The following is a 26,814-nucleotide window of genomic DNA, read 5'->3' as shown; positions in this document are numbered from 1 at the left end:
TTAGAGTTGGAGCTTAACCATCTCCATGATGTTTCTTGTTAAATCTTGATATACATTGTTGGCCCACAATCTAATAGCTTAAGCTTTTAGGTAAAGTGGTAATCTAAATATGGTATCAGAGTTGGTTACCAGTAGGTTCTGGGTTCTAGTCTTGTTGCCTGCATTTATTTTGTGGTATTTAAAAAATTATTGTATTCCCTATAATGGGTAATATTATCGTGTCTTGATCTTTCCACATGTTGCCGGGCTGCATGTGTGGGGGAGTGTTAAAATTTGACATACATTGTTGGCCCTCAACCTAACATCTTAAGCTTTTAGGTAAAGTGATAATTTAACATTACTGTTACTGTAAAAAGTTCAACATGAGTTGCTGTCTATATAAATTGTTGGCCCTCAACCTAATAGCTTAAGCTTTTAGGTAAAGTGGTAATTTAACATTTCTGTTACTGTAGAAAGTTCAACATCAGTTGCTGTCTGTAAATGCTAACCAACTACTTGAGAAGGAGCACTCTAGTAGTGAACGAAAGCTACTGGAGGTTAGTTCTTTCTTTCTTTTATACTAAATTTATATTAGTGGCAAAAGTAATTTATATTCATGGTTCCTTCTGTATTTTAGAGCTGGAACTTGATAATACCAAATTTATTATCGTGGCAGAAGCTATTTATGGTTCCTTCTGTATTTTAGAGTTGGAGCTTAACCATCTCCATGATGTTTCTTGTTAAATCTTGATATACATTGTTGGCCCACAACCTAATAGCTTAAGCTTTTAGGTAAAGTGGTAATCTAATATGGTATCAGAGCTGGTTACCAGTAGGTTCTGGGTTCTAGTCTTGTTGCTTGCATTTATTTTTGTGGTAATTAAAAAATTATTGTATTCCCTATAATGGGTAATACTATCGTGTCTTTATCTTTCCACATGTTTCCGGGCTGCATGTGCGGGGGAGTGTTAAAACTTGACATACATTGTTGGCCCTCAACCTAACAGCTTAAGCTTTTAGGTTAAGTGGTAATTTAACATTACTGTTACTGTAGAAAGTTCAACATGAGTTGCTGTCTGTATATATTGGTTGCTCTCAACCTAACAGCTTAAGCTTTTAGGTAAAGTAGTAATTTAAAATTTCTGATACTGTAGAAAGTTCAACATGAGTTGCTGTCTGTATATGCTAACCAACTACTTGAGAAGGAGCACTCTAGTAGTGAACCAAAGCTACTAGAGGTTAGTTCTTTCTTTTTTTTTATGCTAAATTTATATTTGTGGCAAAAGTAATTTATATTCATGGTTCCTTCTGTACTTTAGAGCTGGAACTTGATAATACCAAATTTATTATCGTGGCAGAAGCTATTTATGGTTCCTTCTGTATTTTAGAGTTGGAGCTTAACCATCTCCATGATGTTTCTTGTTAAATCTTGATATACATTGTTGGCCCACAACCTAATAGCTTAAGCTTTTAGGTAAAGTGGTAATCTAATATGGTATCAGAGCTGGTTACCAGTAGGTTCTGGTTCTAGTCTTGTTGCTTGCATTTATTTTGTGGTATTTAAAAAATTATTGTATTCCCTATAATGGGTAATATTATCGTGTCTTTATCTTTCCACATGTTGCCGGGCTGCATGTGCAGGGGAGTGTTAAAACTTGACATACATTGTTGGCCCTCAACCTAACAGCTTAAGCTTTTAGGTAAAGCGGTAATTTAACATTACTGTTACTGTAGAAAGTTCAACATGAGTTGCTATCTGTATATATTGTTGGCCCTCAACCTAACAGCTTAAGCTTTTAGGTAAAGTGGTAATTTAACATCTCTGTTACTGTAGAAAGTTCAACATGAGTTGCTGTCTGTATATGCTAACCAACTACTTGAGAAGGAGCACTCTAGTAGTGAACGAAAGCTACTGGAGGTTAGTTCTTTCTTTGTTTTATACTAAATTTATATTTGTGGCAAAAGTAATTTATATTCATGGTTCCTTCTGTATTTTAGAGCTGGAACTTGATAATACCAAATTTATTATCAAGGCAGAAGCTATTTATGGTTCCTTCTGTATTTTAGAGTTGGAGCTTAACCATCTCCATGATGTTTCTTGTTAAATCTTGATATACATTGTTGGCCCACAACCTAATAGCTTAAGCTTTTAGGTAAAGTGGTAATCTAATATGGTATCAGAGCTGGTTACCAGTAGGTTCTGGTTCTAGTCTTGTTGCCTGCATTTATTTCGTGGTATTTAAAAAATTATTGTATTCCCTATAATGGGTAATATTATCGTGTCTTTATCTTTCCACATGTTGCCGGGCTGCATGTGCGGGGGAGTGTTAAAACTTGACATACATGCTTGGCCCTTAACCTAACAGCTTAAGCTTTTAGGTAAAGTGGTAATTTAACATTACTGTTATTGTAGAAAGTTCAACATGAGTTGCTGTCTGTATATATTGTTGGCCCTCAACCTAACAGTTTAAGCTTTTAGGTAAAGTGGTAATTTAACATTTCTATTACTGTAGAAAGTTCAACGTGAGTTGCGGTCTATATATGCTAACCAACTACTTGAGAAGGAGCACTCTAGTAGTGAACGAAAGCTACTAGAGGTTAGTTCTTTCTTTATTTTATACTAAATTTATATTCGTGGCAAAAGTAATTTATATTCATGGTTCCTTCTGTATTTTAGACCTGGAACTTGATAATACCAAATTTATTATTAAGGCAGAAGCTATTTATGGTTCCTTCTGTATTTTAGAGTTGGAGCTTAACCATCTCCATGATATTTCTTGTTAAATCTTGATATACATTGTTGGCCCACAACCTAATAGCTTAAGCTTTTAGGTAAAGTGGTAATCTAATATGGTATCAGAGCTGGTTACCAGTAGGTTCTGGGTTCTAGTCTTGTTGCCTGCATTTATTTTGTGGTATTTAAAAAATTATTGTATTCCCTATAATGGGTAATATTATCGTGTCTTTATCTTTCCACATGTTGTCGGGCTGCATGTGCGGGGGAGTGTTAAAACTTGACATACATTGTTGACCCTCAACCTAACATCTTAAGCTTTTAGGTAAAGTGGTAATTTAACATTACTGTTACTGTAGAAAGTTCAACATGAGTTGCTGTCTGTATATATTGTTGGCCCTCAACCTAACAGCTTAAACTTTTAGGTAAAGTGGTAATTTAACATTTCTGTTACTGTAGAAAGTTCAACATGAGTTGCTGTCTGTATATGCTAACCAACTACTTGAGAAGGAGCACTCTGGATGTCATGCATTGCTGAGAGATGACAAGGTACTTGATCAGTTGTGTTATTATCGAAACATTACGTTGCCATGTTGGAACCACCAAACCAAAAAAAAAACTGCATAATGACACATTTATTTCTGTTCCCTATCACTCGTTTTTGTTCAATTTAGGTTGAAGATCTTTCAAGGATGTATAGGCTTTTTCTTAAAATACCTCGAGGCTTGGATCCCGTTTCTAATATATTTAAACAGGTACAGTTATCATCTTGCATGTCAAGGAATACACTAATATTGTATCACCTTTATATTCTGTTCTTTATCTATTAAAAATATATCTTTTTTTTCTTTATTGCATAATGCAGCATGTTACAGCCGAAGGTACAGCCTTGGTCAAACAAGCTGAAGATGCAGCTAGCAACAAGAAGGTCTGTATCTTGATTGTCTTCCTCTCCCTCCCCCTCCACACACATACCTACACCAAAATGTGTATCTTTGTTGGTGTTTTTTTAATTCACTCCCTCTTTACTTGTTTCTATAGAGTTTTTATGAAATGAGTTTATAAACATTTGGTTTTAAGATTAATGAAGCATCTGTTTCCATGTTTTCGTGATTGAGGGTGTATTTTGAGTTGAGTTGTGACAATTCAACGAAATGCTTAAACCCGAGTTGGATTTTTATTTTGAAACTTGACTAGAATTCTATTGATCCCTAGAGTTGTCACTTGGTTATGCTAAATTTGATTATTCTAAAGTAACAGTATATGTATAAATAATATCAAATACATGTATAAAAAATATGATATATAACCTATATATTGAAATAACAAAAGCTCAATTAAGCTCACGTATAGCATTGTGAAACCTGAAATGTACTCGTCAAGCTAGCAGTATCTCAAAATCAGATAGAGTCGAGCTTGACTAGTGAGCCGGCTTGACTCATTTATGCCCTATTTGGGACCTCTTAAAAGTAAATGTTACCACTTTTTTTCCTGATAGATAATTTTTCTGTCTTGTACAAACTATAAAAGAAGTTTTTTTTTGGCTTTGAATAAAAAACCAGTCTATTCTTGCATTTTCGCAACAGGATTTTTAGTCTTTTTGGGATTGATTTACTTATTGCATTTTTTTTCACCCTGATATGTCAGATGCTTCACATTGTAATACACATATACTGTCTTGGCCTTGCTTGATTAGCACTTGATTGCTTGTTAAGTGGACCTGTAAAATGTTCATCATACTTATGTTTTAGATTATATAATGGGTATGAATATGAGGTCTGTGTTGGAGGTGCAGATTTCAGATTGCTGAAATCATGTCGATGACATGAAAGGAGAAATTCCCTTTATTTTTTGATTTTTTCCTATATTGCACAGAAATGCGTGTCTAGACCTTAGCTTGTATAGGTGCTTCATTTCCCTTTAATCTCTATTCAACAGCTAAAAGGTGGAACCGGTCCTGCTAGTTGTTCCACTTCCAGAATTTGTATTATTCTCAATTTTTCACTTTATTATGAGACACAGAAAATCCATTAGGCAGTTCTTAAGAGTTGATGCCTATTGCTGTTGCCAATTCTATTTTGCAATTCATTTAGGAGAAAAAAGAACTAATCTATTCATGCATGTCAAAATTGTAAATAAACTATTTTTTTTTTTTAAGTTCTTCTATATCTCTGATCTAATGAGCATATCTTCACAGGCAGATAAAAGAGATGTGGTTGGCTTGCAAGAACAGGTAAAAATTTTTATGATTTTATACTTCATATTATTTGAATGAATATTGGTCATAATGTGGAAACTGACCTTGTGTTTCCTTGTCAGGTTTTTGTTAGAAAAGTAATTGAACTTCATGACAAGTACCTGGCATATGTGAATGACTGTTTTATGAATCACACTCTATTCCACAAGGTTTGTTTCAAAGAATGGCTTCATGATCATTTTGATCACTTTTTATTACCCTTGCACTTGAATGTCTTGCTATTTTCTTTAGGCACTCAAGGAGGCTTTTGAGGTCTTCTGCAACAAAGGTGTTGCTGGAAGCTCAAGTGCAGAACTATTAGCTACATTTTGTGATAATATTCTTAAGAAAGGTGGAAGTGAGAAACTGAGCGATGAAGCTATTGAAGAAACACTTGAGAAGGTGTGTTGCGCTCTCTTTCTAGTATGCTTTTTTATTTTGATTCATGCGATGTTAAATTTTGTAATTTATTTGCAGGTAGTGAAACTACTTGCTTATATTAGTGATAAAGACCTGTTTGCAGAATTCTATAGGTAAATTCCCTCATTCTTGAAATTGGTGGGTTGTTTACAATCTGAAAACATAATTCTTTCGACATACGGATGATTATTTTGCAATGCATTAATATTGGCAGGAAAAAGCTTGCAAGGCGACTTCTTTTTGACAAGAGTGCTAATGATGACCATGAGAGAAGTATCCTGACAAAGCTGAAGCAGCAATGTGGTGGTCAGTTCACCTCAAAGATGGAGGGGATGGTGTGTTATCCTTGATTATCCTTTCTGATTTGAGTTATGTCTGCTTTTTGTTTTTTTGTTTAGGATTGATGAAATCTCTTTTTTCTTCTTCTTTCTTCCAGGTCACAGATTTGACTTTGGCGAGGGAAAATCAAGCCAATTTTGAGGAGTATCTGAGCAATTATCCACATGTAAACCCTGGAATTGATTTAACTGTTACTGTGCTGACTACGGGCTTCTGGCCAAGTTACAAGTCCTTTGATCTCAATCTCCCAGCAGAGATGGTACATTCGTAAATTTATATTCTGACAAATGAAATTTTAAATTTGTTTGCTAGTCAAATTTACAGGAGTGGGCTTGTTTGAACACTAACTACTATTTTGTATGCTTTAGGTTAAATGCGTTGAAGTTTTTAGGGAATTCTACCAAACAAAAACTAAGCACCGAAAATTGACATGGATATACTCGCTGGGCACATGTAACATCAATGGAAAATTTGAACCAAAAACCATGGAGCTGATTGTGACAACTTATCAGGTAACTTGTCCATGGAGGTTAAGTTATGCTCAAGCTTGTTCACTGTTTACTTGGTTTGAATTTTTGTAATGTTTTGTTGTAGGCCTCTGCCCTGCTGTTATTCAATGCCTCAGATAGATTAAGTTATTCAGAGATCATGACTCAGTTGAACTTGACTGACGATGATGTTGTTAGACTGCTTCATTCTTTGTCATGTGCAAAATATAAGATTTTAAACAAGGAGCCAAACACCAAAACAATTTCTCCAACTGATTATTTTGAGTTTAACTCCAAATTTACTGACAAAATGAGGAGGATCAAGGTATGGTTATTGTCCAAGATAGTTTCTCTGGTATTTTGTGTTAAAAACTCCTTATCCTGAATTCATTTTGTGGGAAGGTGAAATCTTGATCTGTTTAACATGCAGATTCCTCTGCCTCCCGTGGATGAGAAGAAAAAGGTAATTGAAGATGTTGATAAGGACAGACGCTATGCTATTGATGCCTCAATTGTGCGCATCATGAAGAGCCGGAAAGTTTTGGGTCATCAGCAGTTGGTTATGGAGTGTGTTGAGCAGTTGGGTCGCATGTTCAAGGTAGTCTATAGCATTTTGTCTTCTCTTTTATGACTGGCTCTTCTTTAGTTTTAATCAATGGTGTTGAAATGTGAATTTACAGCCTGATTTTAAGGCAATCAAGAAACGGATTGAAGATCTGATCACTCGAGACTATCTGGAAAGAGACAAGGAGAACCCCAACGTGTTCAAATATTTGGCATGACTCAACCCAGCTGATAATCCAATCAAAATTGTTGTGGGGGATGCTGGGGCTAATAGCATGGAAAGATTGGTAATCAGCTGGTGGTTGGAGTTGGGGCACATACTGTAAATGTTCACTATTTGAGTGCCCTTCCGATGATTGCCTAGAGATGAGAACTGAGAATTCTTGTACATTTTGCCTTCGAAGTCAGGTGCGAACAACTACTACAGATTGCACATCCATGGAGAAATGCAATCAATTCTGTAATGTGTTCCAGAACACCAAGGGGACCATCTGGCATCTGTAGCATCTTTTTCCTGCAACCCCCCTTTCAGGACTTTTATGCTTGTTCTTTAGTCGTCAATTTGCTGTCTTATTAAAAAAAAAAAAATCTGTAATTTAATTCCACTCTTTGATGTGCATTTTATCAGTTCCATAAACTGTCAGGCAAGTAGCCTGTCTTTGAATTCAAACCAAAGACTTAGGTTATCTATCCGTTTGTTTATAATGCGCTCATAAAGGAACGTCATGTGGTTCTTTAGTTTTAACTGGATGATATGATAAAGATGCGAGGAAGTGGCATGCTCTTATATGTTTATTTTTTGGGATTTACATTTCAGCAAGTTACTGGCTTTGGAAATTAGTATGTGTATTGTACATCTGTGATCATTTTTAATAATTTTTTGAATTCTGCCAGTCCTGTTATTCAGTGGTTGAAAGTTGTGTGTACCCAAATGATGTTTGATGATACTTTCATTTCCGACGGCATTTCTGAACCCAAAATCACATTTTGACTCTTAATGAATGAGCGAGTTATGATGTAATTAGTTGGTCAACAGAAATCCTTTCAGTCCCACTCCGCTCTGAGCCTGTGCCGGATTTCATTATGTAGCTCTCATTAATTTAGTTACCTGTTGCAGCCGCAGCACCCTTCACTCCTCGATTATATTATATAAAATGCAATTAAATCTTCCTTTTTAATGGTTTTTGGATTTGGATCATCAGTTGCCTATTATAATATTCCTATGGATTTTGCAGATCTTGTCATCCATCATTAGAAAGGAGAGAAATTCTACTTGCCAATTGATTGATTTGATGCCCTAGTGAAGGATTAAAAAGTTAAAAAAGGTCAAATGTGCATGGTGTGGAAAATTGGGTGGCCTAGGGATAATCGGTAAGACGCCCTCATCAGGCTCTAGTCTTTGCTGCCCATTAGATTTGCTACAGATTCTGCAGCTTAAAAAAAGTAGAAAAGAAAAAAATAAGGCGTCCCAGCAGTTTGGGGCTGGTTGGTTATTCAATGGATGTGGGCAAAGAAAACGAAGTCAATTTTAAGCAATACGTAGTGCGAATGGTATGGTGGTGAGAAGCAAGCGATTATTTAATTCGAATTTTGGCATATGCAGCTTTCGCAAGTTGAAGAAGTTCCATAGACATGGCTCCTGGGCCCTGCTTGGTTGCTTGCTGAAGTCACCATTCATCCTCAAACCCCCTGTGCCGCCAGAGTTTGGCAGAAATCCACGAACACCCTGCAAGCCAGCTCATGGAATCCCATGCTAGGGCTCTGTTCTCCCAGTATCACTAGAATTGTAAAGCAAATAGTTGGATTATTTTTCTTTTGCGGTTTTATTGGATTCTCTTATGATGACTTACAATGATCTAATCGTATATTAAATTTGAATTATAAGATATAATAATATCAAATCGTACTAAAATTTACCTAAATCTAAATTTAAAGTCTGATTCGAAATATTCAATTGATTCTTGGCTTTTAATTTATTTTCAAAAGATTGGTTAAGATCAAACTACTAGAGAGGCTGAGCGTGATGGGTTGTCAAATCCATGAGTCAAGGCCTAGCTCAAGCATGGATTCCCGACCTTCCTGGACCCATGAAACAAAATCAAAATGTTGAAAATTAAAAAGTGATTGTGTCATAGTTCACTTTTTCCCCTACCATTTTTTTAATCAATGAATATTGATCATTGCCATTCTTTTCTCTCTGTCAACATTTATTTAATTTTTAGGTTTTGTTTGACAACATAGATTTCAGTGTTTGTATTTTGAAGCTCAATAACAACGACAACAAATCAAGCCTAAAGTTTCACTAGGTGGATTGGCGGATTGGCTACGTGAATACCTTTTTACTAATTTACACGATCGTGCGTGATTTCCTCCCATAATTAAAAGTTGTTAAATCTTAACTATTTCATTCCAAGTTAGTTTAGATCTATATTTGCCCTTTTGGCAACACGAATAGTAACTCTTTCGCATGGTTTATTTTACACAACAAATGTTTAAACTATCTTAACCATTCTCTTCTTATATTCTACAAATGTCATGCTTAACTCGTTGCAAATATGTTTTAAACATTATACTACTCATCCAACTTAACGTTCTGAATCATCAATACAATTTTATACTGCAGTTTACCTAAATGTGTATAAATTCAAACTCCAAGCTTCCAACTTCCAAGCACATGATTAAGATAGGCTTAATGCGTTTTAGTGCCCCATATGCCCATTCTAAAGAAGCAATGCTAGACGTTTTGTTGAACTAAAACATGTGATTTTTTTGCTTTCACCTGTTTGAAGTACTTGATTACTTTTAGAATGGATTTGAGAGATTCATTTTATTTAACTTATCTATTTGCTTATTGGCTAGGTACGACTGTATTATGTTAATGGAGCTTTTGGATTTTTGTGGGGTGAACAATGAGCTGAAAGCAAATCTATTGTCCAAACCCTAGCTTAATAAATTCAAAGTAGAAGTTGCTTTCAATCAATTTCAAGACTTATAAGGATGGTTTTAAAGTTCATTGTTTCGAAAAATTAAATTGCTCCCTACATATTTTTAACTTATGTCATTTTGAAATTTTACTCAATTTTACCTACCGTTTTGCATTCAAATTCCATTCTATATGATGAGGTGATTTTATTTCCATGAGACTTTCGAATGCATCAACTTTCCTCTTTCCATGTGCTAGGGAATTGATGAGATGGAGGTAATCATTCAGGTATCCGCAAATCTTATAAAAGGAAAAAAAAAAAAATGTAAAGAAATTTACTTTACTTTTTTATCATGAAAGTGAAAAATAAAATAAAATATGTAGTTTAATTTTCTTAAATTTTTAGTCAAATTAGAATAAATTTTTACTTTAAATAATACTCTATGGTGAAGAAATACAATGAAAAATGAACTTTCTCTCTTTCTTATTTAATCCTTCACCGAGCCTCAAGACCTACTCATTGTCCTTCCCTTGTTGAAAAACTCTTTCATTTTTTATATGAGATTTTGATGATTTTCCTGCCCTCCACTTCCCCAACTGCATCATCATCCCTCAGCTACTTTGAAATTCAAATTTTAAGACAATATTACTTTGAGCAACTTGTGGTGGATCCCTGCCAAAGTCATAGGTTGCCTATTGTTCTTGTCTACTGCAGATCTCATGTCATGAGTGGATTGAGGCTTTAAGCTCAGCCTCTGCTCTACCCTGTGCTCTCTTACTTCCTACTGCTACTCGATACATTATTTCAACTTGGAACCACAGTAAACCTTTCACAACTTGCTCAGTTGGTGCTTCTCTCGCCAATCAGTTGAACAATTTAGAATCATATACACATGATCTGTGGGCTCTCCTCTGTTCATCCACTGAAAAAGCTTTCCCTCCCCTCGTACAGTGGGCACCCTTTTGTCACCTCAACCGGTGGTTTTGGCTGCCCTTGCTACTCACATGATTGCATCCTTCTTTGCCGTTTTAGGAATCTGATAAGAGGATGCACCAAAAGTGACCTCTCCTTCTGTTTGATTCTTCCTTTTCTTTTCTCACAAAACAACAATTTTGAGAAGAAAAGCTTACAAACATAAGACCCCACAGGCCACAAGCTTCCATTCATTGTCACTGTGAACCCAAGTCCGAGTTGTGCATATACAGCCACTGTGCATCAAATCAGATGCTTCTCAACCTGTTTTGGTTTAGTTGGTTCAGACCCAATAAACTAATACTTGCTTATGATATGATGTTACTTTATATTAGCCTAAATGGAGGTACCCCAAGTTGATCCTTCTAATTATGGGGAGTTATTGGTTTGGATTTTAGCAAATTCCAGGGCTTTCTTTCCTTGTAGCTTGTTAGTTACATAGTGTTTGCTGTATTCTCCATGGTTGTATGTTCTATACTTTGGGAGGTTGGTCTCATCCACTAGTTCTGGAATTGGGCTAATCTGTGTCTCATAGCTCGGAGCATAGAATGTGACAATCGAGAGACGATCTTTTTCCTGATGTGCTATTGCTCTATGCTCCACACTCTTGTATCTTCCATTTGTTAGAACCTGCACACACGTTTGCATTGAGAATCACAATGACAGATTGACAGGTGATGCTGATCTGCAAACACAACGAATTAAGCAGTAGAATAAGCAAACATTTTCCTGTCTCTTACTTCCATCGTGTCGCCAATGTTGACTACTAGTGCATATGGAATAGGCTGAACGGCTACCCACTTATTGTTCTTAAGGATTTGGAGGCCTACAGAGCTATCCTTCCGCTGTTGCAGAACTGTGAGGGCACTTCCATCTGAATGGGGGCTTAGGCCCATGACAAGGTCAGGCCTTAAACATGGAGGGTAGTAGTTCATTCTTACAGCTTGGACCGCTAACCCGAACATCTCATTGAAAGTTTCCCCCTTCAACCCAAGAGTCATAGCAATGAACCTCAACAGATCCTGGCACAGTTTCCTCACTTCTCTTGAATAAACCTCTATGGTGTCACTGCAGAAACAAATATGTAACTCCTAGAAATCCAACACATGCATACGTAATGTTTGGTTTGCGGAATAGAATGGGGCAGGAATGAAACAACATGAAAATTGTAACGGAAAGTATGATTAAACTAAGTGATAAATTTGATTTAAATTTTTACGATTCTATTTCATTTCATTTCGTTTCTTTGTACCAAACGTGCAGTCATTGGACTCTTTTACCTGAAGTTGGCTGGCTTTGTTGGCCATAGTTTTGGGACTCTTATAGACTGAGGTTCAACCCCAAGAGCAAACATGTTGCACCAGTCAAGCTTTTGGTCTTCAGAGAAGACAAAAGCTTGTCCATAGCCCTGGATGGTTCCCGGCGCCATCGGGTACTTCTGCTTCTCCTTTAAAGGGAGCATGAAGAAATCCATGGCCAGCTTTTCTATGCTCTCAAGTACACCAATTTCAACTCCATGATTTATCACCTGCCACAACAGCTAAGACTTAGTTTCTGTGAACACACAACCTTAATTAGGCGCTGTCAAGTTCTGAAACAGGAGGAGAAGTGAAAACACTTGTACCTGGAAAAACCCCCACTCTTCACATGAAGCTTTGAGCTTCAAAATCTCATTCTGCTGGAGCTCATATTTGCTGTCATTCACGAGCTTCGACAAGTCGATGATGGGAATGTCGACACACGATGGCAGTGGTGCATCAGTGGTTAGTGTTGGCCTCTCGGTCATGTCCCGTACAAACCTTTCTGGAATTGCCTCTGTCTGGGCCTTCTGCAGTTCTTGGACATCATGGATGTGGCCAACTTTGATGGGAGAAAGGGGTACTGGCGCCATGGAAACAAGAGTTTGGTTATGAGAGGCTGACTGATGAAAGCTTAATTGGAAGCTGTTTTTGGTGGCTTTTCCTTTGGAGAAGCATCTATTTATAGGAGAAAACCCAATACTGTTGATCATGCAAAGGGAGAGGACTTCGTGAGTGACTCAAAACCTTTTGTCCAAGAGTGTCCTTGTTGTCAAGAAACTGGGAAGGGTTGTCCATTATGAAGTGCAGTAGGTGTTTGGGGGACAGTGGCCCAAGAACCAAAAAAAAAAAAACCCTACAAAAGGATTAACTTCGAGATATTCGCTTTCTTAGGTTAGATTTGGTTCACATATAGAATATCTATTTCTAGAATAAAATAATTATAATATAAAGATTTAATAGCTCTCCTTTAACTCATAGAAGGAGATGCTTTGCCATATAAAACAAAAGCTTTTATGAATCCATGAAACGATAAGGATCAACTACACTCAAATCTTGTCACGATATTTCTACTTCTATCTAATTTCATGCTATTAAGAGTAGACATTTTACTAACCAAACGTAACTTTAGATCTTTTAACAAGAAACTTATGATGCTAGGAAAGAAAGGACTACAAAGGAAGGAAAATTGAGACAACTACAAATCTCTTGTTGTTTGGTTATTTTTTCACAAACCAATTTGATGGACAAGTCCTTTTTCCACTTTTGCAAGGATCGATATTTTAAAAGGAAGAGAAGGTCGTGATTCCATCCATTTTCTTTCCTATGCTTTTCACCTTCGCAAATCATGTAAAAGTTTTCTCTCCTCTTATCTTTCTTTTATCTTTCCCTCCTACCACTGGTGTAGACGTTCTATGCAATGCAATTGCAGGAATTTTATTTTTTCTAATTAAAAGATTGCACTAAGGTGATAGTTCTTTCTGTCCCATATTCCTTTTTACCCTTCTTCAGAATCATAAAGATTTCAGAGTTTAATCATTGGGACAATGTATAAGAGATGAATTGAGATATTACTTTACAGAAAACTTTTAAAGAATAGCCATTAGTTTTACCATCCATTATAGGACATTAAAAAAGTCTATAAAAGTATGAATAATATAAATTATTTTCTGAACAAAAATATCATTATATTTTAAAAATATTTTTTTTAAAATAAAGTAAATTCAATCAAATTTTGCTAAAATTACATTGAAAAAGTCTATTTAAGATAACTTGTTGTTTGAATTTAAAAGAGAGAAGTTCATTACATATTGTATATAAAAGCACAAATAATATACAATATTTTTATAAAAAAAAAATAGTATTATCTTTTAAAAGAAACTAAATTCAATAAAAAAAAAATAGATAAAGTTGCATTGATAAATTAGATTTTAAATAGGTAAGGTTTGAATCTAAAAAAATCATTGGATGAAAATAAATAAAATCATTGCTCCATAAATGCTAAATTAAAAGTATATCTCAAAATAAAATAGTTTAATTCCTCTTACGTTTTCTAAAATTATGCAAGTGTTACATTATTTAGATAAATAATAAATTAACTTTTAAAAGATAAATTTTAGAAATAAATCATAGACCTGGAAGCTACAAACAATAAAATTTAGATTTACTTTAATTTAGAAAAATCCATTACTTGATCTTAAGTAAACAAAAAATAGGAATTATAATTATTTTAGTTAGTAAATTACAATTTTAAAAATGTAATAAATTTGCTGATATTTTTGAATGGAGGAAGTCATATATACTAAGACTTTGTACAAAAGAAATAATGAAAAATGCACGTGTATTTATTTCAATTTTTTAATATAATATTACATGAACTTTAAATTTTAGTATTTCACATAACTGTAAATAAGCGGAGAATTTTTATCATACTATATCCTCTATTTTAAAGATTTTTTATGTGCTGTACTTGTGTGGTAATAGCATCTCATGTATATACTTGTATTTTATACTTTGAAACAAATTATAAATTTTTGTAAGTAACTTTGAATATTCATACTTTAATATTTACAAACTTAACTATAAGGATATATTATTAATTTCTTTTTAAAAAATATCCAAAATCATATAATAAGTACACAAGATTATTCAAATCCAATAACATATTACTAGTTGCATATAATAAATTAAAAACAGAACCATAGCTTTTCTCTCAACATCAATCTTAATTATTAATAAAATTGAATAAATATATGTGGACCAATCACAAGAAACGATTTAAATTATAATACAAGAGGCCCACATATTTTTATTTTATTTGGGACAATTTTTTGTTGAAAGAAAAGGAATATTTAATTATGTCCTTCAAATATTTACTTTCATATTTTTTAAAATAAAAATATGCACGTTACAAATTTTTACAGTTAACTATTCTTAGTAAATAGGTTTACAAATTTTAATTGTATGGAGGGGTTCATGTGGACCCCATAATTTTAAAACATATATTGACTTTTCGCCCTTTCTCTCGGCATAGGTAGAGGGCCCATGCGGGTTCTATTAATTTTTTAAATAATTTTTAATTTATTAAAATTAAAATGAGTTATTATTTTCTCAATTGCCTTCCACCAAAAGGTTTCAATATCCAAATATTACAATTATATATATAAACTCATGTAATTTAATAAGTGTTCAACTTTTCATCCGTTATAAAATAAAATATTTTAATTTTAATAAAATTTTACATTTTAAATTCTCATTCAATATTATTATGGTTTATATCTGTATTTTAATTTCACTCGATTAAATTTACATTTATATCAATTCGCCTCAAACAAATATATATCATATGAACATGTCCATAAAATATTTTTTTTTTATATGGATCCCAACTGAACAACTTTTTATCACTTTCTTTCTCAATAATTTTATATTACCAAATTAATTGAAATTATTACTTCCTACTTTCGTCTTTTTGGTTTACATTCATTAAAATTATAGAATTAATTTTAATTTATATTATTCATAAATATCAAAATATATATAACGTGTTACATTTCTATTCATATACATTATATACATTAAAATTTGGATTATTTTTAAAATGTTATATACATTTCTCATATGCTAGAAGATAAAGTATTTAAATTTTACATTTTAAATCCTTATTCAATCTTAGTATAGTCTATATTTGTATTTTATTTTGCTACATTAATTTTACATTTAAATTGGTCTACTGCAAATAAATTTATATTATATGTACATGTCCTTAACATTTTTAAAATTTTATGTACTACATGTAATTCATATAAATATTATAGTATTCATATAAATTTATCAATATTTGACAATTCTGTTGAATAAATAGTATAAAATAATATATTAAATTTTAATAATATTTTTAAAACTAATGATCGAAATACATATATATATATACCCGCTGCGAAGTGCGGGTTGGTTTTACTAGTATTTATTATTTCCTGAAAATGAATGAGATACATGAATTTTTCATGATTAATTATTTTCAATTTAATTATGTAATATTTTACTTTTGGAAATAAATAAACATCTATTTACTGTAGTTCTCTATCGAAAATTAATGTGCCTGTTATTTGCAATATAGTTAATAAACTAGCCGCGACCAACTAAGATAAATAATTTAGTTGATTAATTTATTATTTTATATGTTGCTCGATTTCTAAAAGCAAATCTATACCAATTATATGAGCATAAAAAGTATATAAATCATTTTTTTTTTTTTTTTGAGCTAGTAAAAGTAGAGTTCCTTACTTTAATTTAATTTTTTTTTCAAAAAAATTAGTCTAGTTCTCAAGCTATATATTTGAAAATAAATGATCATGCTTACTTTTAAACAAATTAAAATCTCCTTCAACCATTAATATAATGCCCTATATTTGTTTGGCATCTAAAAATTTCAAATTAGACGTTCTTTTTTATTTTTTGGAAAATAATCAAACCTTAAACTTAGTCGCTTACATATTATAAAAATTTTATATAACAATTTGTAGTAATTCTAAAGGCACACATGTAATGACCCGAATAATAATGGAATTTAAATAATAAAGAGAGAGGAAAATGAAAATTATAAAAGGGGGTGACAGCAGACCTCGTCGACGCATGCGTAGTGTTCATCGACAACGTGACATTTTGGGCTTGTCGATAAGGGTACGCTTTGTCGACGAGAAGATACCAAGAGACTACCTTTTTTTAGTTCTAAATTTCATCGACGAGAAATAACATTCGTTGACAAATTTCCTTCTTGACCTCGTCGACGAAGTGACGTGGTTCGTCAACGAAGGTTAATGTATAAATAGCCATAAACTCGATTTTCTCTTAGAAATTTCACGCAGAAGACTCACTCTCTCTCTCCTCTTCGGTTTCTTCCCCTTCTCTCTAAGATTTCGGGCCGAATTCTCGTCAGTTCAACGATCTGAAGCCACCACGACACTCTTGGGAAAGTTCTCTACAAATTTGCTGGAGTGGATCGCTGGTGGGGTCAATTTGGAATTCATCCCAAACTTAAGGTAAAACTTTTTATTTAGTTTTTGCCTTCCTTGCAGTTGTAGAAAATGTAGTACAAACATTTTTGACTAGGCAGTGGTCGGTCAGCCATCGTTGGGTCCTGCCTTCGAGCTGCACAACCTGTCATGGAGGGTAATATATGACATCAGCTAGCTATACATATTGGGTAAATTTCAATATTATTAGTTATATCAGAAATTAATGAACAGTATGATTTATGAGAATTATGAAATTATATGTTTATTCAGTTACGTTATGATCAATGTTCTCTAGTATGTGAAATGTATTGTATATCTACTATGGTATTAAATATTCATATTGTCACACAGTTATATTTAGTTTATTTTCCTTTACTGAGAGGTGTTTCACCCCAAGAATAAATAAATTTTTCAGGAAACCCAGAAAGACCGTCGAATTGAGGCCGCTGTTGAGTTAGTTTGGTGCTACCCCGTTAGGAGAGTAAGTTTTGTACTAGGATCAGGAGATTTTTGTTGCGAGATCCTAGATTTATTTTGAATGTTTTGGGGATTGTATATAACACACTACTATGATGGATTGTAGTTTACTCTAGTAATATGTACCTTTTGGTTTGGAGAATGTAAATTATACTTGCTACTGTTTAGGTATCCGCTATGTATGACAGGAGTGTCCCCATTACCCACGGGTTTAGGTTGACTATATATGTGATTAATTGTAAGGGAATTTAAGCAGGTCATTACAACACATGCCATGTACTTACCAAAAAAAAATATATATATTAGAAGAAAGAAGTAGAGAAGATGTCACCCATAATGATTTGAAGTACATGTATATTGTTTATTTTTTAGTTGTGGTTCATATTTAGAGCATATATACTTGAAGATTATTATAAATGTGAGGGCTCAAGGGTCTTGCATGCACGAGACCTCCTTGTCTGCTTAAACTAGCTAAGTGGGGATGCATTGGGTAGGTGTAGAGGGAGCGAAACCCCTACGATACGATACAGTACGTTTGAGTCAAGGTGTAATATAACTATATATCATATGAGGGTATTTTATAGATTTTCATATGGGGTTATGTATACACATTATAGCCGAGGGTTGAAACCTTAAGACAATTTTTGGGTTGATAGTGAAAATTACACAAAGATTTTGTGGACATAGACACATTGCCGAATCACGTAAATTCATGTTCTTCTTCTTCCTTTTGATTTTCTCTAATTTTTATATTCACTATGTGTGCACACGCATAATTGTAGGGCATAAATTCATAATAATTTTTAAAATATATATTATAATTTTTTAAATGAATATTGACATAGAGTAAAATTTTATCATATTTTATTTTTGGATAAAATTTTGAATATTGGAAATTGCCACTTACCACTAAAAAGTAACACTAATCCTATAAAATGCAAAGAATTAATAAATTTTTCATTTAAAAATTTTGTTAATTAAAATTTTTAAATATAGAATAAATATATAATATTATTCTTACATCACATTTATGGATTTCCAATGTTAGCATATGTATATTGTACAACCTAACATTCTGTTGGGTTATTTTCTTCCATGTGGAGGAAAGCCCAAGTGGGCTTTATTAAAAGCCCAAAGTCCAGCTCTTTTAGTGTGAAAAACCTAAAAGAAGTTATAAAAAGATGGAGAAGAGAGAAGTCGTCACTTCTAAAAAGAAAGAGAGAAAAACGTTATTTTTCTCATGCTGGGCAGATTTCATCAAGACTTCGATCCCGCTTTTTCTGTGGTCCAATCGAGCTGAAATTTGGAGGAGAGGTTCACGACTCAAGGAGCTATAATCTGAACGGTGGAGATCTGATTTGGAGCTCGAGAGTTGAAATTTTTTCCCGTGAATAGTAACCGCGAATTTGGTATATTCTTTCCAATTCTCTTTGTATTTGCCAAGATTGTTGATTTCTTGATAAGAGATATTTGTATCCTCTAATTACGATTAGAGAAGACTTTGTGTACCCATTATTTTATTGATAGTGGAGATTTTAACTGGACTAACTCCCGTGGTTTTTCTTCCTCACACTGAGGAAGTTTTTCACGTAAAAAATTGATTGTGTTCTTGTGGCTTGGTGTGATTGATTATTTTTCTTATTATTTTCAGCACGTATAAAAGTAGAGATACACTATATTCGCTTGCATATAGGGAGAAGAATTATTCCGTTGTGGTTGTTTATTGATATCTCTCCTAACAAAGTGGTATCAGAGCCCGGTTAACAAATTGTCAGGTTGGCAGTTTGAGTTATGAAAACAAATACTAGTAGAATGATTAATCTCAATGGTTTAAATTATCACATATGGAAAGGAAAAATGGAGGATCTTCTTTATGTGAAAGATTATTACCTACCGGTATTTAGTGCTGAAAAACTAGAAAAAAAGTCTGATGTAGAATGGACTTTGTTACATCGACAGGTGTGTGGGTATATCAGGCAATGGGTAGATGATAATGTTTTGAACCATATTAGTGGAGAAACAAATGCACGTTCTCTATGGAATAAACTTAAACAGTTATATGCTAAAAAGATTAGAAATAATAAGTTGTTTCTGATTAAACAAATGATGGCTTTGAGGTACCAAGACGGGACTCCTTTATCTGATCACCTGAATACATTCCAAGGAATTATTAATCAGTTGGCTGGAATGGGTATTAAATTTGATGATGAGATACAAGGGTTATGGTTGCTTGGTTCATTACCGGGCTCATGGGAGACGCTCAGAACTTCATTGTCTAACTCCGCTCCAGAAGGTGTAATCACAATGGATATGGCCAAGAGTTGTTTGCTAAATAAAGAGATGAGAAGAAAAACACAGGGGTCCTCTTCACAGTCAGAGATCTTGGTTACAGAAAAGAAGGGGAGAAGTAAGAGCAGAGGTCCGAAAAACAGAGATAACAACAGAAGCAAGTCCAACAAGTTTGCAAATGTTGAGTGTCATCATTGCGGGAAAAAGGGACACATCAAGAAATATTGCAGACAATTGAAGAGAGAAAACAAGAATGAGAAAGGGAAGGGAACGAAGAATGGAGATGACAAAGATGGTGATGATAGAGTTGCTACTACCACTCCTACAGAATTCCTCATTGTTTATGATGATGAGATGATAAATGTTGCATATCATGAGATCGGTTGGGTGATTGACAATGGTGCCTCCATTCATGCTACATCTCGGAAGGATCTCTTTACATCCTATAGATCTGGTGACTTTGGAACAGTTAAGATGGGCAATGATGGCTTGGTTAAAGTCATTGGAATTGGGGATGTGTATCTGAAGACAAATAAGGACATGAGTTTAGTTCTTAGAGATGTGAAACATATTCTTGACATTCGTTTGAATTTGATTTCTGTAGGTAAACTTGATAACGAAGGGTGTTGCAACACTGTCAGTGATGGCCAGTGGAAGCTCACCAGGGGTGCTATGGTTGTGGCTCATGGCATGAAGCACTCTGCATTGTACATTCTGCAAGCAAAGATCTCCAATGACATAGTTAATGCGATGGAGGATAATGGTACAACAGAGTTGTGGCACAAGAGACTGGCTCATATGAGTGAGACAAGATTAGCTCTACTAGGGAAGAAAAGTCTACTATGTGGACTGAAAAGTACACTTCTGAAAAGGTGTACTCATTGTTTGTTAGGGAAGCAGAGCAAAGTTTCCTTCAAGAATTCCCCTCATTCGAGAAAGTCAGAGATACTGGATTTAGTACATTCGGATGTGTGTGGCCCTATGAAAACGAGAACACTTGGTGGCTCGAGATACTTTGTGACCTTCATAGATGATCATTCAAGGAATTTATGGGTATATATCTTGAAGTCAAAAGACCAAGTGTTGGCCGAGTTCAAGAAATTTCAAGCCCTAGTTGAGAGATAGACTGGGAAGAAACTGAGGTGCATCCAGACTGACAACGGTGGAGAATATTCTGGTCCATTTGATGAGTATTGCAAACAGCAAGGTATTCGACATCAAAAGACTCCTCTGAAAACTTCTCAATTGAATGACATAGCAGAAAGGACAAACAAAACACTCCTTGAGAGAGTGAGATGTTTGCTTTCATAAGCCTGGTTGCCAAAATCCTTTTGGGGGGAGGCATTGAGCACTATTGTTCATGTGTTGAATCTTATACTCTGTGTTCCTCTACAGTTTGATGTGCCAAACCGAGTTTGGATAGGTAAGGATGTTTCTTATAATCATCTGCGTGTTTTTGGGTGCAAAGCATTTGTGCATATTCCAAAAGATGAAAGGTCCAAACTTGATGAGAAAACGCGACAGTGTATATTCCTTGGCTACGGTCAAGATGAATTTGGATACAAGCTTTATAATCCAGTTGAGAAGAAAATTGTGAGAAGCAGAGATGTCGTGTTTGTAGAAGATCAGACGATTCAGGATATTAAGAAGGTAGAAAAATCTATGTCTCAACAGGGTGACAGTTTGATTGATGTGGATCCAGTTCCTTTGAAGAATTTTTCATCTCAGGTTGAGAATGATGTTCAGGATGACCACTAGGGTAGAGGTGATATGGATATTCCCTTACAGGTTCAGGGAGATGTTAAGATTGATGAGCAGTTGACAGTGCTAGAGATTCCACTAGAGATTCCATCTGGGAGGTCAGCTAGAGACCGACATCCTTCCACTCAGTATTCAACAGAATAATATGTGTTATTGACTGACGGGGGAGAGCCCCAGTGTTTTGCAAAAGCCATGGAAGATGAACACAAGACAGAGTGGGTTGAAGCCATGCAAGATGAGATGCAATCATTGTATGATGACCACACCTTTAAGTTAGTGAAGCTGCCTAAAGGAAAAAGAGCTTTGGAGAACAAGTGGATTTACAAGAAGAAGCCAAATGAGTTCTTTTCATGACCACGGTACAAAGCTAGATTAATTGTCAAAGGGTTCGGTAGAGAAAAGGTATTGATTTTGATGAGATCTTCTCTCCAATTGTAAAGATGTCATCGATCCGTACAGTACTCGGTTTAGCAGCTAGTCTTGACTTGGAAGTTGAGCATATGGATGTGAAAACTGCCTTCCTTCATGGTGATTTGGAGGAAGAGATTTGTATGAAGTAGCCAGAGGGTTTCAGAGTGAAAGGGAAAGAGGATTATGTGTGCAAGCTGAAGAAAAGCCTACATGGTTTGAAACAAGCACCGAGACAGTGGTATAAGAAGTTTGAGTCGGTTATGGGGGAGCAAGGCTACAAGAAGACAACTTCATATCACTGTGTATTTGTTCAAAAATTCTCTAATAATGATTTTATTTTCTTACTGCTTTATGTGAATGACATGCTAATTGTTGGCAGGATTGCTTCAAGGATTGACCAATTCAAGAAGCAATTAAGTAAGTCATTTGCTATGAAGGATTTGGGGCCAGTAAAGAAAATTTTTGGCATAAGAATCAGTCGTGAGTGCTAAGAAGTTATATTTGTCACAGGAGGAGTACATTGAGAAAGTGCTTTAGAGGTTCAATATGGACAAAGCTAAAATGGTTAGCTCTCCTCTAGCTATCCACTTCAGACTAAGTACAAAGGAATGTCCTTCTACAGATAAGGAAAAGGAAGACATGGAAAGAGTTCCTTACGCCTTAGCAGTAGGAAGTTTGATGTATGCAATGGTTTGTACAAGACCAGATATAGCCTATGCAGTTGGTGCAGTTAGTCGATTCTTGTCAAATCCGGGAAGAGAGCACTAGAATGCAGTGAAGTGGATCATGAGGTATCTTCGAGGCACTTCTAGTTTGAGACTTGGTTTAAGAAACATACAACCATTGTTAGTTGGCTACACATATGCAGATATGGCTGGGGATGTGGACACTCGTAAGTATACTTCAGGCTATTTGATAACTTTTGCAGGTGGGGCTATAGCTTGGCAATTGAGACTTCAGAAGTGCATTGCTCTTTCTATGACAGAGGCAGAGTTCATTGCAGCAACGGAAGCAACTAAAGAGTTGTTATGGGCAAAGAAGTTCTTGAGAGAACTTGGTTTCGAGTAGTAGAGGTATGTGTTGTTTTGTGATAGTTAGAGTGCTATTCATCTTGCTAAGAATTCCAGTTTCCATGCAAGATCGAAGCACATTGATGTACGATACCATTGGATCAGAGATGTGTTGAACGATAAGTTATTGGAACTTGAGAAGGTTCACACTGATGATAATGGTTTTGATATGTTGACAAAGACACTCCCAAGGGAGAAGCTTAAAGTTTGTTGTTTGATCGCCGGGATGGCGATTCCCTCCATATAGTTGGAAAGGGGGAGATTTGTTGGGTTATTTCCTTCCATGTGGAGGAAAGCCCAAGTGGGCTTTATTAAAAGCCCAAAACCTAGCCCTTTTAGTGTGAAAAACCTAAAGGAAGTTATAAAAAGATAGGGGAGAAGAGAGGAGCCGTCACTTCTCAAAAGAAAGAGAGAAAAATGTGATTTTTCTCATGCTGCTTAGATTTCATCAAGACTCCGATCTTGCTTCGTCTGTGGTCCGATCGAGCTGAAATTTGGAGAAGAGATTCACGACTTAAGAAGCTACAATCTGAACGGTGGAGATCGGATTTGGAGCTTGAGAGTTGGGGTTTTTTCCCGTGAACAGTAACCACGAATTTGGTATATTCTCTCCAATTCTCTTTGTATTTGCCAAGATTGATGATATCTTGATGAGAGATATTTTAATCCTCTAATTACGATTAGAGAAGACTTTGTGTACCCATTATTTTATTGATAGTGGAGATTTTAACTGGACTAGGTCTCATGGTTTTTCTTCCTCACACTAGGGAAGTTTTTCACGTAAAAAATTGATTGTGTTCTTGTGACTTGGTGTGATTGATTATTTTTTTTATTATTTCCAGCACATATAAAAGTAGAGATACAATATATTTGCTTGCATATAAGGAGAAGAATTATTCCGCTGTGGTTATTTATTGATATCTCTCCCAACACATTCTCCCAACACATTTACGGATTTCCAATGTTAGCCTATGTATATTGTAAAACCTAACATTCCCCCAATTTTTTTTCCTTCCTTTTCAAGTAATACTTGAGCAGTACCTTCTTTTTCTTTCTATCTCACTTTTTTTAGCAATTAAAAGTGTAGAGTCTAAACTACGCACTAATTACCTCTCATACCCTTTTTCTGTTCTCTTTGAGATTTCAATAGGACCACTAATATGAAATTTTCAAACACATGAAATATTTCGTAAGAACTATACAATAGTTTTTTAATTTTGTTACTTACCACTTTGTCTATTTTTCTCTTGATTTACCCTAACAATATCCCTGATGCATGCGATATACATCTAATACACGCGACTAATTTCAAATTGACCATGGGAAATGACACAACCTTAATTGTTAATTCCAAACTTATTGATCACTTGCTCTTTTTAGTTGTTGAAGCTAAGATCGAATAGAAGAAGATAACAACTGCACAATGATATACTAAAAAGGATAATTAAATTGCTCATAAATTGTCGTCGTTTACATATCCCAAATAGGCTCTTTTTTGGCAAAGAGTTTGAAGGGACGAAAAAATTAGGGTGCCCATTGTTATAATTGAATGGAGATGATGAAGTTGCTAGCATGCAATTATTAAGACTCATGGGCTTATCATGGCCCAAGGGAGAGCACCACCCTATGCAACTCTAGAAATACAACTTCCACTCTCAAAAAATAGACCCTCTCAACAAGCCCCCACCCCCAACACCCTCTCTAGTTTTTTTGGTTGCTAGTCTCTCATAAAGTTCATCAATCTCTAATCTTTTTCAAGTTTTGTGATAGCCTTTTTTGTTACTAAAAGGCATTCAGCCAATTTGTAATGACAAACAACTTGTATGCATACAAGAAAATGATTGATGTCTTACTCAAGGAGGCAAAAGGGGTAAGGATAAGGATAAGACTAAGTGCATGGTGTCAAACAATCTATATGTCGACAAGAAAATGAGTTCCATCATCTAGTAGTCGAGTAGTAGAAAACGTTAAGGATGAGGCTTGTTCTATGCTCAATATCTTTTATTAGGTCATTTTTTTTAATCGACAAATCAAATTTGTAAATTTAGGTTCAAGTTATTCATTTAAAAAAAAAAAAAAATTTTTAGGTACAAGTCTAGCTTATGTGCGAGTTTTCCAGCCAGATTAGCTCTTATCACACATAGTGTGGGTTGTTGTATCTCCTGTAGTTGGAGCTATGCCATATATATGCACAGAAAAACATACATAACATTATTTTATTTGTCATTTTTTCTTTTTATTTTCTTCCAATCTTATTAATACTCGCTCTTGACCAGAAGTTATCTTTCTTTTTTAAAGGGTAAGTACGATCAATTTTTCAATTGCTTGAGTAGGTCCTACTATCATTTCATATATGCCTCAAATTCTTTCTGTTTTCTTTTTGAAATAAAATTGAATTTATCATTTGATTTTTCCATAAAATTAGGTCTAACACAACCATTTGGTTGCAATTCATTCAATCTCAAATCATAATCCTTAACTTTAATGCCACCTACTAAGCTTTAAAACGTCACCATTCAAATTTAATGCATGATGGTGTACACCAACCTGACACAAAAGCGTCCTACTCCTCCTTCTCAGGTGTGAAATAGCTTACGAGCAAAATTTTCATGTTAACACACATAAAACTATAAAACAATATTATTCTCAATCTCCTATTTTCTTTCCAAATTTTACCTTATTCCATTTTTGTAATACCAAAATCAACCCACTCACATGAGTGCCATTCACATGACTTGTTTAATGCAGTGACAATGTGACATAAAGGGTAGGTACCAAAACTACAAGGGGATTCTAATTGATAGGAACCCTGCCCCTCCACTAGTCCATGAGGACCATAAGGTTGTCTCTTGTGGCAGGCTAGCTCCATGGGTTGAGCACTGAGTAGGGGCCATTCTCCATTGAAACATACATGCATCAAATATCCATTTCCAGAGGCCAAATCTGTCTAGGCTCCCTACCAGTAGCTACCTCTAGTCTTTGTTGTCATCATGCCCTTTGTCTAGGAATTGGGTTCTTGCCTCTCAACCTCCATGACCCAAGTGGAACAAAGCCCTAGGGGGTCCCTCTGCACTGCTCTACCCTAATTGGGCTTAAAGGCACAGGAAGTGGCATTGGTCCACCTTTCAAAGGGTCCTTATATGGTGACTCTCATTTCCCAAAAAAGGAAAAGTGCAGCTTGTATTTTCTTTTCATTTTCATGTTTGGTTATCGAGAAAAATAAAAAATAAAAATAAAAAATATATATCAAATTTATGAAGAAAATTTTGATCCTACTTATCTTTAATATCTGATTTTTTTATATTTTCAATCATATTAAAATAAACTTTCAATTTCAATTGTATTTAATATAGAAAGAAAATATAATGAAAAATGAGTTGCCGCCTCCTTTTTCTTTTCTTTCCTTCTCCCAAGTAAAATTCTTGATTCAAACGGACCCTTAGGATTTGAATAAAAACTATTAATACTAAATAGATTTCGTATACATAAAAACAATTTCGATAACTTCAAAATTCTTAATCTTATATTTGAAACTTAGAAAATACTACGGAAAGAAAGAAAAATATGAAGGAATTCCTATTTTCATGTTTGATTATCAAGAAAAGTGAAAAAGAAAATAAAAAATTATACTAAATCTATGAAGAAAATTTTGATTCTACACGCCATTAATATTTGATTTTTTTACATACTTTCAATCATATTAAAATAAAATTTCATTTTCAAAAGATAATATAATGAAAAATGAGTCTCTTCCTCCTTTTACTTTTCTTTGTTTTTTTCCAAATAAAATCTTTTATCAAAGGGACCCTGATTCAAAAAGTTTTATAATCAAAT

General features: G+C 34.5%; 2 protein-coding genes across 3 annotated transcripts in view; one reads left to right on the top strand and one right to left on the bottom strand.

Moving 5' to 3' along the window:
• The window catches only part of LOC131152419 (cullin-1), a 40,051-nt gene extending 32,496 nt beyond the window's left edge, over positions 1 to 7,555 (top strand). The window contains exons 8-21 of one of the 2 annotated variants that reach the window (XM_058104288.1): positions 453 to 536; positions 3,173 to 3,262; positions 3,388 to 3,468; positions 3,579 to 3,641; positions 4,911 to 4,946; positions 5,033 to 5,119; positions 5,202 to 5,351; positions 5,427 to 5,482; positions 5,584 to 5,704; positions 5,806 to 5,967; positions 6,077 to 6,220; positions 6,303 to 6,521; positions 6,627 to 6,794; positions 6,877 to 7,555. In XM_058104288.1, coding sequence (XP_057960271.1) covers positions 453 to 536; positions 3,173 to 3,262; positions 3,388 to 3,468; positions 3,579 to 3,641; positions 4,911 to 4,946; positions 5,033 to 5,119; positions 5,202 to 5,351; positions 5,427 to 5,482; positions 5,584 to 5,704; positions 5,806 to 5,967; positions 6,077 to 6,220; positions 6,303 to 6,521; positions 6,627 to 6,794; positions 6,877 to 6,978 — 1,563 coding nt within the window. In that variant the 3' untranslated portion in view covers positions 6,979 to 7,555. The remainder of the gene's footprint in view (positions 1 to 452; positions 537 to 3,172; positions 3,263 to 3,387; positions 3,469 to 3,578; positions 3,642 to 4,910; positions 4,947 to 5,032; positions 5,120 to 5,201; positions 5,352 to 5,426; positions 5,483 to 5,583; positions 5,705 to 5,805; positions 5,968 to 6,076; positions 6,221 to 6,302; positions 6,522 to 6,626; positions 6,795 to 6,876) is intronic. The other variant, XM_058104289.1, reaches the window with a different exon arrangement.
• A 2,517-nt stretch (positions 7,556 to 10,072) lies between these two features.
• On the bottom strand, positions 10,073 to 12,851 carry LOC131152064 (protein SRG1). The gene is made up of 4 exons (XM_058103669.1): positions 12,281 to 12,851; positions 11,937 to 12,184; positions 11,397 to 11,724; positions 10,073 to 11,286 (listed from the first exon to the last, which is right to left on the bottom strand). The coding sequence occupies exons 1-4, from the start codon at positions 12,665 to 12,667 to the stop codon at positions 11,026 to 11,028; spliced, it is 1,224 nt and encodes a 407-aa protein (XP_057959652.1). The 5' UTR covers positions 12,668 to 12,851; the 3' UTR covers positions 10,073 to 11,025.
• Between the last annotated feature and the right edge of the window lie 13,963 nt (positions 12,852 to 26,814).

This window comes from Malania oleifera, chromosome 3, assembly GCF_029873635.1.
Source record: "Malania oleifera isolate guangnan ecotype guangnan chromosome 3, ASM2987363v1, whole genome shotgun sequence".
Classification (NCBI taxonomy): Eukaryota; Viridiplantae; Streptophyta; class Magnoliopsida; order Santalales; family Ximeniaceae; genus Malania; species Malania oleifera.
The sequence above is the reverse complement of the archived record's forward strand: the minus strand, read 5'-3'. Positions and strand labels throughout refer to the sequence as shown.